This window comes from Alosa sapidissima, chromosome 21 (genome assembly GCF_018492685.1).
Source record: "Alosa sapidissima isolate fAloSap1 chromosome 21, fAloSap1.pri, whole genome shotgun sequence".
NCBI lineage: Eukaryota > Metazoa > Chordata > Actinopteri > Clupeiformes > Clupeidae > Alosa > Alosa sapidissima.
This window is the reverse complement of record NC_055977.1, coordinates 29355805-29370746: the sequence shown is the minus strand read 5'-3', so window position 1 is coordinate 29370746 and position 14942 is coordinate 29355805. Positions and strand designations below refer to the sequence as shown.

At 39.9% G+C, this 14942-nt stretch overlaps 2 protein-coding genes across 3 annotated transcripts; one reads left to right on the top strand and one right to left on the bottom strand.

The window, feature by feature from the left end:
- Positions 1–1284: 1284 nt before the first annotated feature.
- LOC121696005 (skin secretory protein xP2-like) lies at positions 1285–5923 on the bottom strand. The gene is made up of 4 exons (XM_042077281.1): positions 5571–5923; positions 3369–3731; positions 2075–2137; positions 1285–1980 (listed from the first exon to the last, which is right to left on the bottom strand). Exons 1-4 carry the CDS (start codon positions 5845–5847, stop codon positions 1961–1963), a joined length of 723 nt encoding a protein of 240 aa, XP_041933215.1. The 5' UTR covers positions 5848–5923; the 3' UTR covers positions 1285–1960.
- Positions 5924–7137: 1214 nt separating this feature from the next.
- Positions 7138–10166, top strand: rpl30 (ribosomal protein L30). Of its 2 annotated transcripts, none has more exons than XM_042077282.1 (5): positions 7138–7246; positions 7363–7411; positions 7949–8094; positions 8521–8651; positions 10063–10166. In XM_042077282.1, the coding sequence occupies exons 2-5, from the start codon at positions 7391–7393 to the stop codon at positions 10116–10118; spliced, it is 354 nt and encodes a 117-aa protein (XP_041933216.1). In that variant the 5' UTR covers positions 7138–7246; positions 7363–7390; the 3' UTR covers positions 10119–10166. The 2 variants fall into 2 exon arrangements, with proteins under 2 accessions (XP_041933216.1, XP_041933217.1); XM_042077283.1 differs by having other exon boundaries at positions 7211–7246; positions 7363–7415.
- The last annotated feature ends 4776 nt before the right edge of the window (positions 10167–14942 follow it).

The following is a 14942-nucleotide window of genomic DNA, read 5'->3' as shown; positions in this document are numbered from 1 at the left end:
AATTTGGTGCCAGAAACATGTTTCAAAAAAAGTTGGGACGGGAGCATGTTTACCACTGTGCTGCTTCACCTCTTCGTTTAACAAAATTCTGTAAATGTTTATGAACTGAGGAGCCCATTTGCTAGAGTGTTGAGAATGAAATGTTGTCCCATTACTTCCCGATATAGGATTTCAGTTGCTCAACGGTATTCTTAGTCATGTTTTTCATTCCATTATGCACCTAATTTGACAAATCTGGACCGCAGACAGTCCATCTTAGCACCTGGACTCTTCCTCTATGGAGAAATACTATTTAAATATGTGCAGAGTTCATTTTGGCATTGTTTTCCTGAAATATTCAAGGTAGCCCCTGGAAAAGACATTGCCTGGATGGCAGTATATGTTGCTCAAAACCTGTATACATCATTCAGAATTGATTGTGCTTTGCCAAATGTGCAAGATGCCCATGCTGTAGGCACTAATGCTCCTCCACACCGTCATAGATGTTGGGTTTGAAACTGAGCACTAAAACAAGTTGGAAAGGTTGGATACTTGGATAGGCCCTCTCCTCTTTAGCCCAGATGAGTCCATGATTTCCAAAAAGAATGGCAAACTTTGATTGGTCTAACCACAGGACCTTTTTCCACGTTACCTCAGTCCATTTTAAACAAGCCCAGGCCCAGATAAGAGGGTGGTATTTTCCGTATCATGTCTCAATACAATTTTAGCTGTAACAATTTTGGCTGCAGTTTTTGAATTGAGTATCAAACTGTGCACATAGAAAATGGTTATCCTGAGCCCATACAATGACAGGTCTGGTGTTGATGCAGTGCCATCTGAGGTCCAAAAGGCCACGACCATCCAATGTGTTTTTTAGCTCTATCCCTTGTTTGCAAAGATTTCTCTGGATTCTCTGAATGTTTTAATAATATATGTCCTGTAGATTATTAACTCCCCAAATACGTCACAATTTCACGTTAAGAAGCATTAAAATGACATTTACACAGAGTGATGAATACCCCTACAGCTTTACTTCTAAGAGACCCTGCCTCTCTGGGATGCTCTTTTTCATACCCAATCGTGTTACCCTAATTAGTTTTAAAACATTCTTCCTTTTGTTTTCTTTATCATTACACAACTTTTCCAGCATTTTGTTACCCCATCCCAACTTTTTTTGAAACATGTTGCTGGTATCAAAGTCAAAATTAACATATTTTCCATGAAATAGTCAAATTTGTCATTTTCAACATTTGATATGTTGTCTGTGTCCTTCTTGCAATTAAATATGAGTTTAAGAGATTTGCAGATTATTACATTCTGTTTTTATTCACATTTTACAGAATGTCCCAACTTTTTCTGTTTTGGGGTTGTAGAAAGATGAAGTCCGTCTTTTCTCATTCACAAAATATTGACTTTTGCATAGAAAAAGTCAAACTTTCACAGCAAAGCTTGTGTTTTAAAGAAGTTTAGAAGCGATATAACGATGTAATTGATACACTATCTGATGTTATTGTGCTGGTGAAATATGGTATGTACAAAAGTAGAAATCCTTTCCACACACCAACAGAAGAAAACAAAGGCACAGTCAATCTATTAGACTCCAGTCCAGGAGACTGGTTTGTCTAGCTTGGCAACAGGCAATTGTAATAGATGACCCTCACCTAAGGGACAATGCTGAAAACACAATTGGTTCCTGATAAGTTTAACCTCACTTGGTCAACTAAATCCACTATATAAATGGGGTCTAAATATCCATTCCTGTAATCAGGCTTCATTTATATCTTTTACATCTATATCATTTTTGACAAAATATAAATACATTTATCTGCTATCATTACATTGATAAAGCAAAACTATAGAGTTGAATAGCTGCTTGACTGCCTCTGCAGGTTCCCTGTGGATCAACAGTCTCACTTTTGCACGTTGAGAGATTTGGTGAGCATCATGGGATTGTGTGAGTACATCCATCTGTAGTGCTGTCTTATGATCCCTCTGTGGGAGCTGGAAAAGAAGACAGGAAATGAGGTGAATGTGCTGGAGTGTAGAGGAGCAGAGAGCCAGGATGCTCATTTCACACTCGAGGCTTTGCTCTCACCTGGGGCTTCTCCTGTGGACTCAGCTGGGGCTTCTGGTGACGCAGCGTTGTCTTTTGCCCCCTCTAATGAAGATGACAGCAGAGAATGATCATCATTACTAACATCCTCTCATTTATTGTGGAAGTTTGGCTTTTGGAAGTTTAGTATAGGCCCTAATCATTAAACTGAAACTGTAAACCAGATAACAGTAACAGAAACATAAACCTTAAATGTTGAAAGGAAAATCGGACAAAAAATGTACCAATTATAATATGGGTTGTCTAATCATAATTCCATCAGCATTTTAAGACAAAAAGAGATGAAACGGCTGTATGGTAGCCGTCTGGCACCATTTGCTGTCCTCTTAGGAAGTTTCACATTGCCAACTGCAGGTTTTGTTGTCACAGCCAGCTCAGGCTGATGTCAATGACAGCTCTACCTGCCAACATTTCACCTTCCTTTCCTCTGGTGTCAAGCACCGTGTCTCACCACACAAGCTCCTGTGACTCTTAGTTAACCTCAAATCACCCTTAAACTACTATTATAAAGTCATTCAAAATGTACTAAGCAAATAATTACAGCCTAGAAACTGCAAAGCTTTGTTACTTATCTACAGATGGTCAATGTAATATCTTGGCAATTTTGCATTATATAAACGGGAACAGTCTCTTATATTCAGCTAAATTTGCATGAGCAGCCATTAGCATTTACATGTATATCTCCTGACCAGGGAGGCAGCTCTTGCCATCTATATAAGCTGTGTTCGAATACAAAGAGTGGGATGTACAAAAATGTCACTAGCATTCCATGTAACTGTTCCCCTTGGGTTTCTGTTAAAGACAGCTCCTAATAAGTCATTAGATATTAAGCTGTGACAGACGACACATATTTGAAATTGAGTGTATGTGTACACTCTGTCCTACTGCCACATTTGAAAGGTGTTTTCAGGTTAATAACTACCCTTGTGAGTTAATTAAAATACAAGGGCCGGCTTGTGTACTGGAAACCCATAGTAACACTGCCTGTAACATGGAAGAATAGTCCTGGGGGGGGGGGGGGGGAGGGGAGAAGTGAAGGTACAAGTAACTCTCGAAATGCTTTAGTCTCTAGAAACTCTAGAAATGCTTCTGTCTTTCTATATCAAAGCATTCATGTCGCTGAGTATTTTTACATTAATCAAGAAATGCTTCTTCTTTCTTGTCTCAGCCATACCTCTTCTTCTGAATATTAAACAAGTTACAAGTTGTAATGGCATGCACTATATCCCTGCACGTGTGCACGTTTTAAGCCTGGTAATGGATTTGAGATCCTCACCTGCTGGCTGGGCGGGAGACTCAGAGTTGTCTGAGGCCTTAGCAGCGGTGTCAGAAGCAGGTGCGGTCTCATTCGAGGTGTCCCCCACTGGGGCATCTCCCTCCGATGCTGCTGGTTGGCCTGTGGAGTCACTGGAGGCCGGGGCAGAGGCCGGGGGAGAGGCAGGGGGAGAGGCAGGGGGAGAGGCAGGGGCAGAGGCCGGGGGAGCAGCCTCAGGGCCCTCTTTCTTTGGGCTCTCTGTGGGTTCTGCTGCAGCCGGGGCTGTGGAGCCTGCACTGGGTGGTTTTGCAGAGGTCTCTGGTGCAGTTTGGTCTGGGATTGTCACTCTGTCTTCTGGAATGCCACCATTTTCATTTGTTGTGCCTGTTAGTGCAACAGAGCGGAATTTATTACAGGGATTTTTTACAATTCTGAAGGTCCTATCAGACAACCAGTTAAAGATACACTATGCAAGATTTTCACCTTTACAAAGCCAATTTGATGGTAAACAAACTTGTAATAGGCGAATCGTTCACCTAGCATAGCTATACAACATAAACGTAGCAAGTGCCTACTGAGAAAACCAGCCATGGAACTTCCAAGAGCGGCGCCAGCCAAATCTCGAGAGAATCGTGAAAAATTACCTTGTCAGCATATAGCACTTTGGAGATAGTTTTTACCTGTTGTTAATCAATCACCTCCACAACAAAAGCATCTGCATTGCATATAGGGGGGATAAGTCGCGAGAAGTTTGCTATTTACAATAGCAGAGTAACATATAAATACATCGCGAGTCTATAGGGAGCTCTACAGTTGCCAAAAACCTGCATAGTGTACCTTTAAACTACAATCAAAGCAAATTTTCTAAAAGGAGTATTGTAATTTACAGGTGACAAGTTGATGTTTCAACATTCCAACACTGTAATGCTTACACAGGTAACCAAATCTATCCTGACCCATGATTAAAGACAAGCACAAACAAATGAACAGATAATGGGTCAACAAGAGGTCAGACAGGATCAGGCATTGATGGCTTAGATTTATCACTTGTCCCTTTGTAGTTTTATAAGTCATTATACATTCCAAAACATCCCACTCTATGACAGGAACTTCTAACTATGTCTCCAAAGAACATAAAATATGACTGTGACTGTTAAGCAAGTTGTTTTGAACACGCCGAAATACAGTAATCTATACAGACTTTGTGAATTCAGATTAGGTCCACAAATGATATCCCTAAATAATGTGCGCAATTGTAGGCCCTACAAGGATAGTTCAATGGTCAATCTTATAATTATGACAAGAATAGACTGAAACAAAAAGCTCAAAGAATCATCTATGACTGACATAAGATGTGTGTGGTGTGGTGTAGATTGAAGTGATGAAGGAAGGGCATGAGGTGTGTTATGTAAATTATCACTGAGATGACCTCAGGATTTACATTAGATCATTAAGTAACACAGCTGACTTCTGTTAAATAGAAGAGAGTTCATGGAAGTTATGCTCTCTCACTTTCAGTGATATTCCACCTCAACACTTCTACAACCCCACTTGAAACCACATATAAAAGAAAAAATCAGCACAACTTAAGTGGCATCCTTGAAAACATATGTAACAACATTTACCACATTGTGTTGATTGTGACAGCCTCACTCAGCTGAATCAGTATCATACAGGTGATGCTCAACTGATCCAGGAAAGTAAGCAACTACCCAGGGTGTTGAATTTCTGGCTGAAACTAAAGATGTTACACTATCTCTGCCCATGTAACAGTTTCTAAGGGAGAGAGGCATTAAGCAGGTCGAGTCTATTAGAAGTCCCCACTTTAATTAGAGGATTTGTTTGTCAATATTAGCAAACATACTAGGCAAGCAGGAAGTCCCACTCCTGAGTCCCCTCTCCCTTCATCATGCAGACAGCATAGCCTACTGTAGACTAACTTGGACACACAGTAAAGTCTTGCGACTTTGAGAACAGCTTAAGCACCCTTATTTCAAATGTAAGAAAACTTAATTTCGTGCTAAGCCCAAGCAGCTACGTTCTTTCCTTTCCTTAGACAATCAGTTAAATGTGTTCCAGTAACCTTAAAGAAATCAAGGTAGTTTCAAATGTGGCATAGCCTAACACAAACCATGCGCAACACTTCAGTGACTTGACACTAATGTAGGCTACTTAAAGTTTTCTTATGACATCTCTGGAATTCAAGGAAAATCGCATGCCCACCTGTTGTGCTTGTTCCATTACTTTCCTCTTGTTTTGGGCTTGGTTTGTTTGCCTCTTGTCCTGTGGTCTGCGTACTAGAACTACACCCCATTCTATAAAAACATATATTACGACAACGACAGAAAAGCCAGAGGTCCCTTAGTAATGTCCGAGTCCTTGATAACGTGCATAGATGTTGACTGTCACTCTGCGCTGATGCAAGTCTACGCTGTCCTCTGCCCCGTTCAAATAAAATTATTGGAATACTGCTCCACTCAACCGCGCAGTTCTTGCGCATGACAAGTTAAAACTAACCGGCAGAGGATTTGTTGTGTTCGGTTACCATACGCGTCCAGCATAAAAACCCACCTGGCAGGTCACTATGAGATTTCGTTTCCACTGTAGAAGGTCTATAGATATTATAAAAGTAGTAGGCTAGCCCTATTGAATCAGAAGTAATTCTATTCAATCAATTCCACAATTCCATTATTGAACAAATGAAACAAATTATGACCTACTAGAATTATAGGGGTCCAAACCACAGTTTTTTTGGACTTATAGCTACCACACACCAGCCTCCTAACTTAATACACCAAATGTCTCTCCACACTATGGCTCTAGGCCTACACACTCTTCATCTAATTTGCTTTAAATGAAGTTGAGGTTTATTATTTTCTAAATTTATTTCTACAGATGACGACCCTTTTCACCAATGACACAAGCAAATTACCATGTCTATTTGCTCCCACCCACATTAACAACTTGAATCACTTCACTCAGGTCAAAGGGGGGCGACAAAGTAGGCTACTCTTAAAATATGATCTATTTGATGATCAAGCCAGACCACATTTGTTTATCCATTAATAGGCTACAATTCCTTGTTACTTGTGTGCCCTTTTCACATTACACATTTTTCTAAGCACCACATGCAAAGGTAGGACATCCCTATCAGAGGGTAAGCCTAGGCTATGTTGTACAGTCACTGACAAAAGTATTGGCACCCCTTTAGAAATTTTGTTTTTAAGCAAAATACACACACTTTTGAGCTTTTTTGAGAAAACAAACAAACCAGGACCATTTCAATAGCTCAACACAACTGAAACAACAATTGGTTTCCCCAAATTCAACACAAAATATCACCAAAATGCTGCGGGAAGTGAAGTGTGGCACCCTTCACAAAAAGAGTCTTTTGCACTGATAAAAGCACACTTTTCTTGTTATCCAGTGCTAATGGTATAGTCAGCTGTGGTAGCATTCCTGGGAAATATCAAGTTTATATCAAGTTTATATCAAGACTCAAGTTTACTCACTTTACATTTCTATTGGTTTCTATGGTATCCTTGTTTTCTCCAAGGATTTCCAAATATTTGAATGACTATCCCTTTATGCAGCTGATTATCAGTGCCAGGAGAGGGTAATAGGAGTATCACCTAGTTATTGTCATTTAGTCAGTTTAGACATACTGCTGTTCATGAACAAAACAGAAAACTGAACCAAAACCATATAACTAACTACAAAACCTATTGTCACTCATTTATATGGTTTTGGTTCAGTATATTCTGTTTGTTCATGTCTAATTCATAGACATTCTCTGTTACCTCAGCGCCTTCCTCTCGCGATGACAGCCACAGATCGTCCAACCGCAGTGCACACTGGGAAATTCTTTCTCTCCGAGGCCATATTGGGAGTATCAGGCTGTGGGTTTCTCTCTGTATTTATATTAAAAAATAACCCCTATTTAACTTATATACAGTCTTCTTAGTGGAGATATGAAGGAAATGAAAACATGTGCTTTTTCTCTGTGTGTGTGTAGGTTGGCCCGAGTGGACTAAACGGCAACGATGGTGGCCACAAAGAAAACAGTGAGTAGACCCGGGTGCTGTCCATGCTTTAGCACACTTAGCTGGCTGGCTATGCCACTTCACGTGGATTCGTAGCTGGCTAGATAGCTAGCTAGTGGTAGATGTGTTAGTGTAGTTTTCAAACTTGATTAGCTGTCCAGCCCGCCTAATAAATTAAGTTGTCCTACGTTCACTACATAGACACCACGTTGAAATGGATGTCACATGTCTGTGTTTGTATGTTCGACTATTTAAAACGGCTATGATCACGGTAACCTGTTTTTGACGGCATCGTTAGCGTTAGCTGGTTGATTAAGATGGTCATCGTGTAACGCCATCGTGTATACATCATAGACTTACGTTAGTTAAATAAGGCGTTATCACGCATCTGCTTTAGTGTTACTTTTTGCGTGTGTCGAAGTTGTCATTCAGAATGTCTTCAGGTGTACACTGTCTCTTGAAAGATCTGTATTGAAAACAGGAGCAGTATCGATAACAGTAGTTGGTAACAGTGGGGTGCAGATGTTAACTACTAATGATTATTTTTTTGTTTGTTAGAAAAAGTCCCTGGAGTCCATCAACTCCCGACTCCAGTTGGTGATGAAGAGCGGTAAATATGTGCTGGGATACAGACAGTCCCAGAAAATGATCCGTCAGGGCAAAGCCAAGCTGGTTATCCTGGCCAATAACTGCCCAGCTCTGAGGTAGGTTGTGTGTGCATGCAGCACGTCCTTATCACCTTTGTGGGACTGAGACATATTGTAGCACTGTCTGCTTTATGAATAGAGCTAGTGAGATGCCTACAGAAACATGCAAATGCTGGAAATATATCTCCAGGTGGAGTGTGACTGTGTTGAAGGTAGTGGTGCTCAGCTGATAGAATACATTGTCATGCCCTATAAAAGTGTTACAGATGTGCACTGTAGCGCCTTATGGGCGATTGCATTCTGAAAGTGGTCGTTTTAGCATTGTGTTTGTGAACCGAATGTTTATGTGCAGATGCTAGTTTTCCCTCCGTGGTGGTCTTGTTCATCACTCTGTGTGTGATGGTCAGTGTTTGGAAGCCTGTTGCTGATAGTTTTGACCTACTGTATTAGCAGACCGCAAATTGACCTTTTGTTTCTCCTCAGAAAATCAGAGATTGAGTACTATGCCATGTTGGCCAAAACCGGTGTCCACCACTACAGCGGCAACAACATTGAGCTGGGAACAGCCTGTGGAAGATACTACAGAGTGTGCACACTGGCCATCATTGATCCCGGTAAGTTGCTGTACTGTACTCCACTTGCAATACATCCGTCCCAAGCTGGGAGTTGTATGAAAAGTAAATGGCAGCCACTACATGGCATTTATGTTGGTAGTGCCTCACTTTCTTGGTGAAATGTAAGCATATGTTTTGAAACCCAGCTTTTTGATATACTGGAATTTTACAAAACAGGAAAGCTTGGCCTTTTCTCACTGTGCATTCCTTGGGTCTTGTTTTGTCTTGCACTGTTTGATCCAGCTGGGCTCATGATATGGTTAGCCTGGCTCGGCATGGTGATGATACTTTGACTAGGATTGTGATATCACAATACAGTGATTCTGTGATACTCAATTTAAAGGTAGACAACTAGCCTGGGTTTTCACATGCTGCCTTACGTGCGCGATTTTATTCACGCTGCTAGGCAGCCTGGATTCCATGGAGCAAATTTTCGCCTCAGTTAAGGGACCAATCACAGAACGGAGGGAGGGCAGCAAGACAATGACACACCGAAGCCGTTATGAGCTACGTACAGACACATTTGATAGACATTCGTAGCGCCCAATAAACGGCTCTGGGCATTCGTAAACCACGTTTCAAATACGAGACAACAGCAATTCATCACAATATCTTTGTAACTGAATAAGAAAAAATACCCTTAAATCAGAACTTTTCTCCTTCACTATGAGGTTAACCTCATTCATTTCATATGAATCACCACAAGAAGTCAATTTAATATACGAGATAACACTGGAGGTATTCATTTAGCAGTGGTAAACAGTAGGTTTAAAACTAGATTAATAAATTGGCCAATTAGAGGGTCAGGTAATGCATGGCAGGTCCAACACCTACACTAAATTCATGTTCATGTTTATTTTTCTATGATTGTGGTGGGTCTCTGTGTGGGTCAAGGTCTCACTTCTGGTGTTGAAAATGAAAAGGATGTCCAGAGAGTATGTGCTGCACTTGAAATTGAGTTCCAGTTCAGAAAAGGCCACTGTTGTTGAATATTAAATTGTAAGGTTAGCAGTCTGCTCAATTTCACCTGTCAGTATTAGGTTTATTGTCCTTGACCTGCACCTTACCAGGTTCAGATCCAGTCAGGAACACAATATATATATATATATATTTTTTTTTTTTTTTTTTAATGCTGCCAATCAAAATCACTAATAGCAGGTGGCCTCATTTAAGCTTAAGGTAATCTTTTCACAGAAAGGTGCATTCAGGGAGACTGCATATCTGTTTGTACAAGGCTAGACAGACGGGTAGTCTGTAAAAACTGTCACAGGTCTTTGCAGACTGCTCCAGATACTTTGTGTCTGGTCTTGCATAGGGTGCATGCTGTTTCAAGAACAAATGCAGATGAAATGGCTGCAGACACGAGTGGATGCTATGTCCTAATGGGTCTGTCTCTGCTCTGTCTCCACAGGTGACTCTGACATCATCAGAAGCATGCCAGAGCAGCAGCAACCAGGCGAGAAGTAGACGCTCTTCCCACACTGCTGTTTTAAATAAAGTTGGTTAAATTGTCAATGTCACTGCTGCTCTGCCTTTCATTATAAATGGATGCTGAGGTAGTCAGACTTGGCTTTGCATCATATTTCATGAGGCAAACATATCACCTTTTGAATATCTATCTAGGCCACCTAGAGATTCATGCAGATCTGAGAAGAAATAATATTATTGTATGAAGACTACTTCACCCCAGGAAGACCCAACTCTACTCTGCCTCTGTTTGGGTCGGACCCTAGCATTACCCTAACCATCTCACTCCTGACCAACTAACCATCAAAGGCAACAAGCCAATCAGATGTAGAGTTCTCCACCATTCTGAGGTGGTAGGTGGCTGAAGAAGCAGCTGAGACTAGCGGAATTTTAAAAATTATAATAAGGATGCTGTAAATGTACTTGTAATAAATTTATCATGTGAAGATAATATATTTATCTTATCTAAAGTTGACCCCTACACAGCATGAATTTGACCCAGTTGACACCCCTATACCTCTTTGCATCCCTGATATTTATTTGCCACCCAGTGCTTGCAGATTGTGTAGTGTGTTTGTTGTTTGATTTCAGGCATTCTGAGCATGGTACTTTTGTTGTAGTTCAGAAAAGATTAAAGAAAAAAGACTAAAACTTGGGGTGAAAATAATTTCCTTCACTGAAAAAGGGCAGTTTATTAAAGTGAAAACTGACAACAAAAACTTTAAAATGAGCAATGCAATACTAAACACAAACTAAAAGAATGCTCTTTGGTTGCTTTCACACCGCCATGGTTTGTTTGGATTGATTAAGACACTGGCCTAATAAAATGGACCTAGGATGAATTAAATAAATAATTTAATGCAATGCTTTCATCTTACCTAAAACTACTGTCCCTGGCAACACGCATGAAATCACCCTCTTAGAAAATGTTCATTCAGCTGTTTTGCTTTATAGAATCACAGATGTGCCTCAACTATTTTTTATTCTGTAACTCAACAAAAATGTAGACATTTTAGGCACTTTATTTTTCAGATCATGTAGAGGGAAAAATGGTATCACTCAATCCTGAGGAAAACAATTATGGAATCTCAAACCTAAAACATCATAATTAGTACACCTCTGGCTTAGAGTTCACTAGTAGCCTGGCGAGCCAGACCCACATTAAAATGTAGGGTCTGGGCACTCACCGTTTGCAGTAAATAAAATAACGTTAAATTAAAAAAAATTACATTTTATTTGGTTCTGCCTTTTAATTCATAAACACAATAGCCTCTTTATTATTGCATACAAGGGTATAAAAAGATGCACAAGTTTATCACCAATTTTAAGCATGTCTGAGGATAAATATTTATAAATAAACATTCTTTTAGTTATGGTTTACGAGATATACCACTCATTCAATGGGATTAAGATCCAGACTGTTTGTTGGCCATTGACTTTTTCCTGAAAAAAGTTTTAACGTTCTTTGCTCTATAGCAAGATGCATCATCATCCTGGAAAATGACTTCCGCAATTTTCAATGTACACTTGTGCATTTACTGTAGAGGTAATGACTGCCATCTCCCCTGGTCCTTTTCCTGACATGCAACCTCATATAATCAGTAACTGTGGAATCTTATTTTCTTCAGGCAGTCGTCTAGATTTTTTATTTACAGTTAAGAACACATTCTTTCATACCCCTGGTAAATGGTTAAATAATTTAATAGGGGATTATAGCAGTGACGACTTTTATTTTGAAACAGTTGTGGGGAGAGGAAACAGTTGACTGGAGTCAAAGTTGATGACAACTGACTGTTGCTAGAGTAGTTATGGTGGTTGCTATGCTGGTTGCTAGGTTAATGATGTTGGTTGCTAGGTTTTAATGGAATGTGGTTGCTAGGCTGTTGCTAGGGTACTTGAAGTCGTTGCTAGGGTGTCCATGGTGGCTACTATCAGAAATAAAGTTAGTACAGAGTTACTACAGTGGTTTGCTAGTATAATGGTTGCTAAATTGGTTGCTAGGTAGGTGGTGGTTTAATATAGTAGGCTAGAGGCATAGTTGATGATAACTGACAGTTGGAATAGTTGAACAGTTAAATAGTTGGATAGTTTAAATGGTTAAATTATTTAATAGGGAATTATTGTAGTGGAGACTTTTATTTTGAAACAGTTGTGGGCAGTGGAAACAGTTGAACAGGATGTGTAGTCTTAATAGAGCCAGTTTGTATGCTTAAAGCCTGAGACTGGCAGTTGATTCAGGTGGCCTGAACACCTGTCATAGGATTCTAATTGCTTAACGGCTCTATTGTGATGTCACAGCCCAATGTTAAGTCTATGGGGAAATTTTGAGTAGTTTTTAATTAATAGTTTAAAAAGTATAAAAGTTACAAAGTTGAAAAATACAAAGCCCACATGTCCTAAGTAAGACCTACGTAACATAGTTTGAATGAAGTTTCTACGTTAAACGGTTGAATCTGCATTAACTGCGTTAGAAGAAGAAGCAGCCTTGGAAGAACAGTACAGTGCATTTTCATGCACTGTAATAAGAAGAAATCAGATAACAGTAGATTGCATTTTCATGCACTCTAAAAAAATGTGACTGATCTGAGCTGCTTAATCAATTTGACTGATTTGATACATGATACAACAGTAAACAATGTTTTCTTAAAGAAAAACAAAATTAGATTGAGCATGCTGATGGAAAAAGAATTTAGTGAAACGAACTGTAATGGCAACTAGAAAATGTAATTTCGAGGAAATTACCAGTGCATGAAAATATAAACATACTGTATATTAACATAAAATGCCAAACAAACTTTTATTTGGTAGGAGTCATAGTTGATAACAACTGACAGTTGAAATGGCTGAACAGTTAAATAGTTGAGTCGTTTAAATAGTTAAATTATTTAATAGTGAATTATTGTAGTGAGGACATTTATTTTGAAACAGTTGTGGGCAGAGGAAATAGTAGTCTTAAGCAGGGCTTGAAAACGAAATTATTTTTCAAACGTTCCGTTCCGAACGGTTCAGGTAGACCTATGTTTAACGTTTTCGTTCTTGTATGCGTTCCGCCACCAACATATCGGTCCTGAACCGGTTCGGAACGCAAAATATCGTTCGGTCTTAAAGTTCCCGGCAGTGTTTGGCGGGCCTATCAAGTCTATTTTTGTGGACTTTACCTTAGAATAGACATACTCATTATTATGACCGCCACGCAGCGAAGCGGCGGTCATATAGGTTTAGTCAGATTTTTATTTTTATTTATTTATTTATTTATTTATTTATTTATTTATTTATTTATTTTCTTTTTCGCATGTCCAAATTTCCGTCAAGGATTCCCGGGACACTGAAAGACCGGGGTAGACGAAACTTGGTGGGCATGTAACCCCATATGGATAGCATGGAACCATCGTTTTTCGTTTTGATCTGTAGCCTCCCCGCTGGACTGCACCCCCCGAAAGGAGGGTAGGGCAGACACAGTTTTCTGTGAATATCTCGAGAACCGTAAGGTTTAAGAGGTCCACCTTTTTTTTGTATGTTGGTCTTAAGGGGGCATGTCAACCCATCCCATTACCACTTATTTCATGTATAGCGCCACCTAGTTAAAAATTAAAAAGTAAAAAATTAGGTGTTTTCACCACAATATCTCTGGCTGACATGGTCAAAACTGCACAAAATTGAAAGTGTAGGATCATTATGACGTCCTCCAAATGCATGACAAGTTTTGTGAACTTTCGTTCATGGGGGGCCTTACAATAAAATAATTTATGTGTACATTTAGTGACCGTACACCAACAAGGATTCCCGGGACACTGAAAGACCGGGGTACACGAAACTTGGTGGGCATGTAACCCCACATGGATAGCATGGAACCATCGGTTTTCGTTTTGATCTGTAGCCCCCCCGCTTTACTGGACCCCCCGAAAGGAGGGTAGGGCAGACACAGTTTTCTGTGAATATCTTGAGAACCGTAGGGCCTAGGATGACCAATTTTTTCCGTATGTTTGTCTCCAGGGGTCATGTTAACCCATTCCATGTGCACACATGTGCATAAAACAGATACACACGCACACACATACATTCACAGTAATCATACGTATGACACATACTCACACAGTAGACATATGTTCGCATGCATGCACATGCACAAACACACAAGCACACACACACACACACCCACACACATAAACGTGTACACGCACACATGCACACAATTCAAGAATTTCTCAGAATTATGAACAGGCAAGATGGGGGTGGGGTTGTATAAAATGAATTTTACATGTGAAATCTATGAACTAATCATGTTTTGGTACTTGTTGTCTAGCAGATACCAGTGAGAATTAAGTGTGGATAATGCAATTTAGTGAGACAGTTAGAATCATATAGGCCTTTCAGCGTGATTTATTTTTGTGGAAAAAATGTGCTGGACTGGGCGGTGGTCATATTTTGTACCGCTCTGCGGTACATCTAGTTTCCCCTTGATTTAGCCTATACCGTAGCTATGCCCAAAAATAATAAATCACAGGCGGCATCCAAAAACATTCAGATGGGCTATCCATCCCATAGCCTACAGACTTACTGTAGGCCTAACCTATGCCTATAAATAATTTCTTATCAAAAATATTTCTGGATACGTGCTAAACTCCTTACCTGGTTGTAGCCTAAGTTTTATCCATATGGAGGCTTGCGCTATAATTCCAACCCTGTTTATAAACGAACCTGTCTGTTGCTGACAAGGCCTATCTAAAATTTCCCGTTTAACTCTTCTACATAGAATAGGCTATAATTGCGCAAACATTTCAAATCCCGACTTTAAAACGACAAGGCGTGGACAGGCAAAATAGG

What these genes read in the sequence shown, in the direction of transcription:
- LOC121696005 (XM_042077281.1), bottom strand. Translation starts at nt 5,847, where the DNA reads ATGCGCAAGAACTGCGCGGTTGAGTGGAGCAGTATTCCAATAATTTTA. An exon ending in GTCTCCCGCCCAGCCAGCAG is followed by an intron (nt 2,138 to 3,368) that starts GTGAGGATCTCA and finishes CATCTTCATTAG; the next exon opens with AGGGGGCAAAAGACAACGCT. An exon ending in GTCCACAGGAGAAGCCCCAG is followed by an intron (nt 1,981 to 2,074) that starts GTGAGAGCAAAG and finishes CTTCTTTTCCAG; the next exon opens with CTCCCACAGAGGGATCATAA.
- rpl30 (XM_042077282.1), top strand. Translation starts at nt 7,391, where the DNA reads ATGGTGGCCACAAAGAAAACA. An exon ending in AATAACTGCCCAGCTCTGAG is followed by an intron (nt 8,095 to 8,520) that starts GTAGGTTGTGTG and finishes GTTTCTCCTCAG; the next exon opens with AAAATCAGAGATTGAGTACT. An exon ending in ACTGGCCATCATTGATCCCG is followed by an intron (nt 8,652 to 10,062) that starts GTAAGTTGCTGT and finishes CTGTCTCCACAG; the next exon opens with GTGACTCTGACATCATCAGA.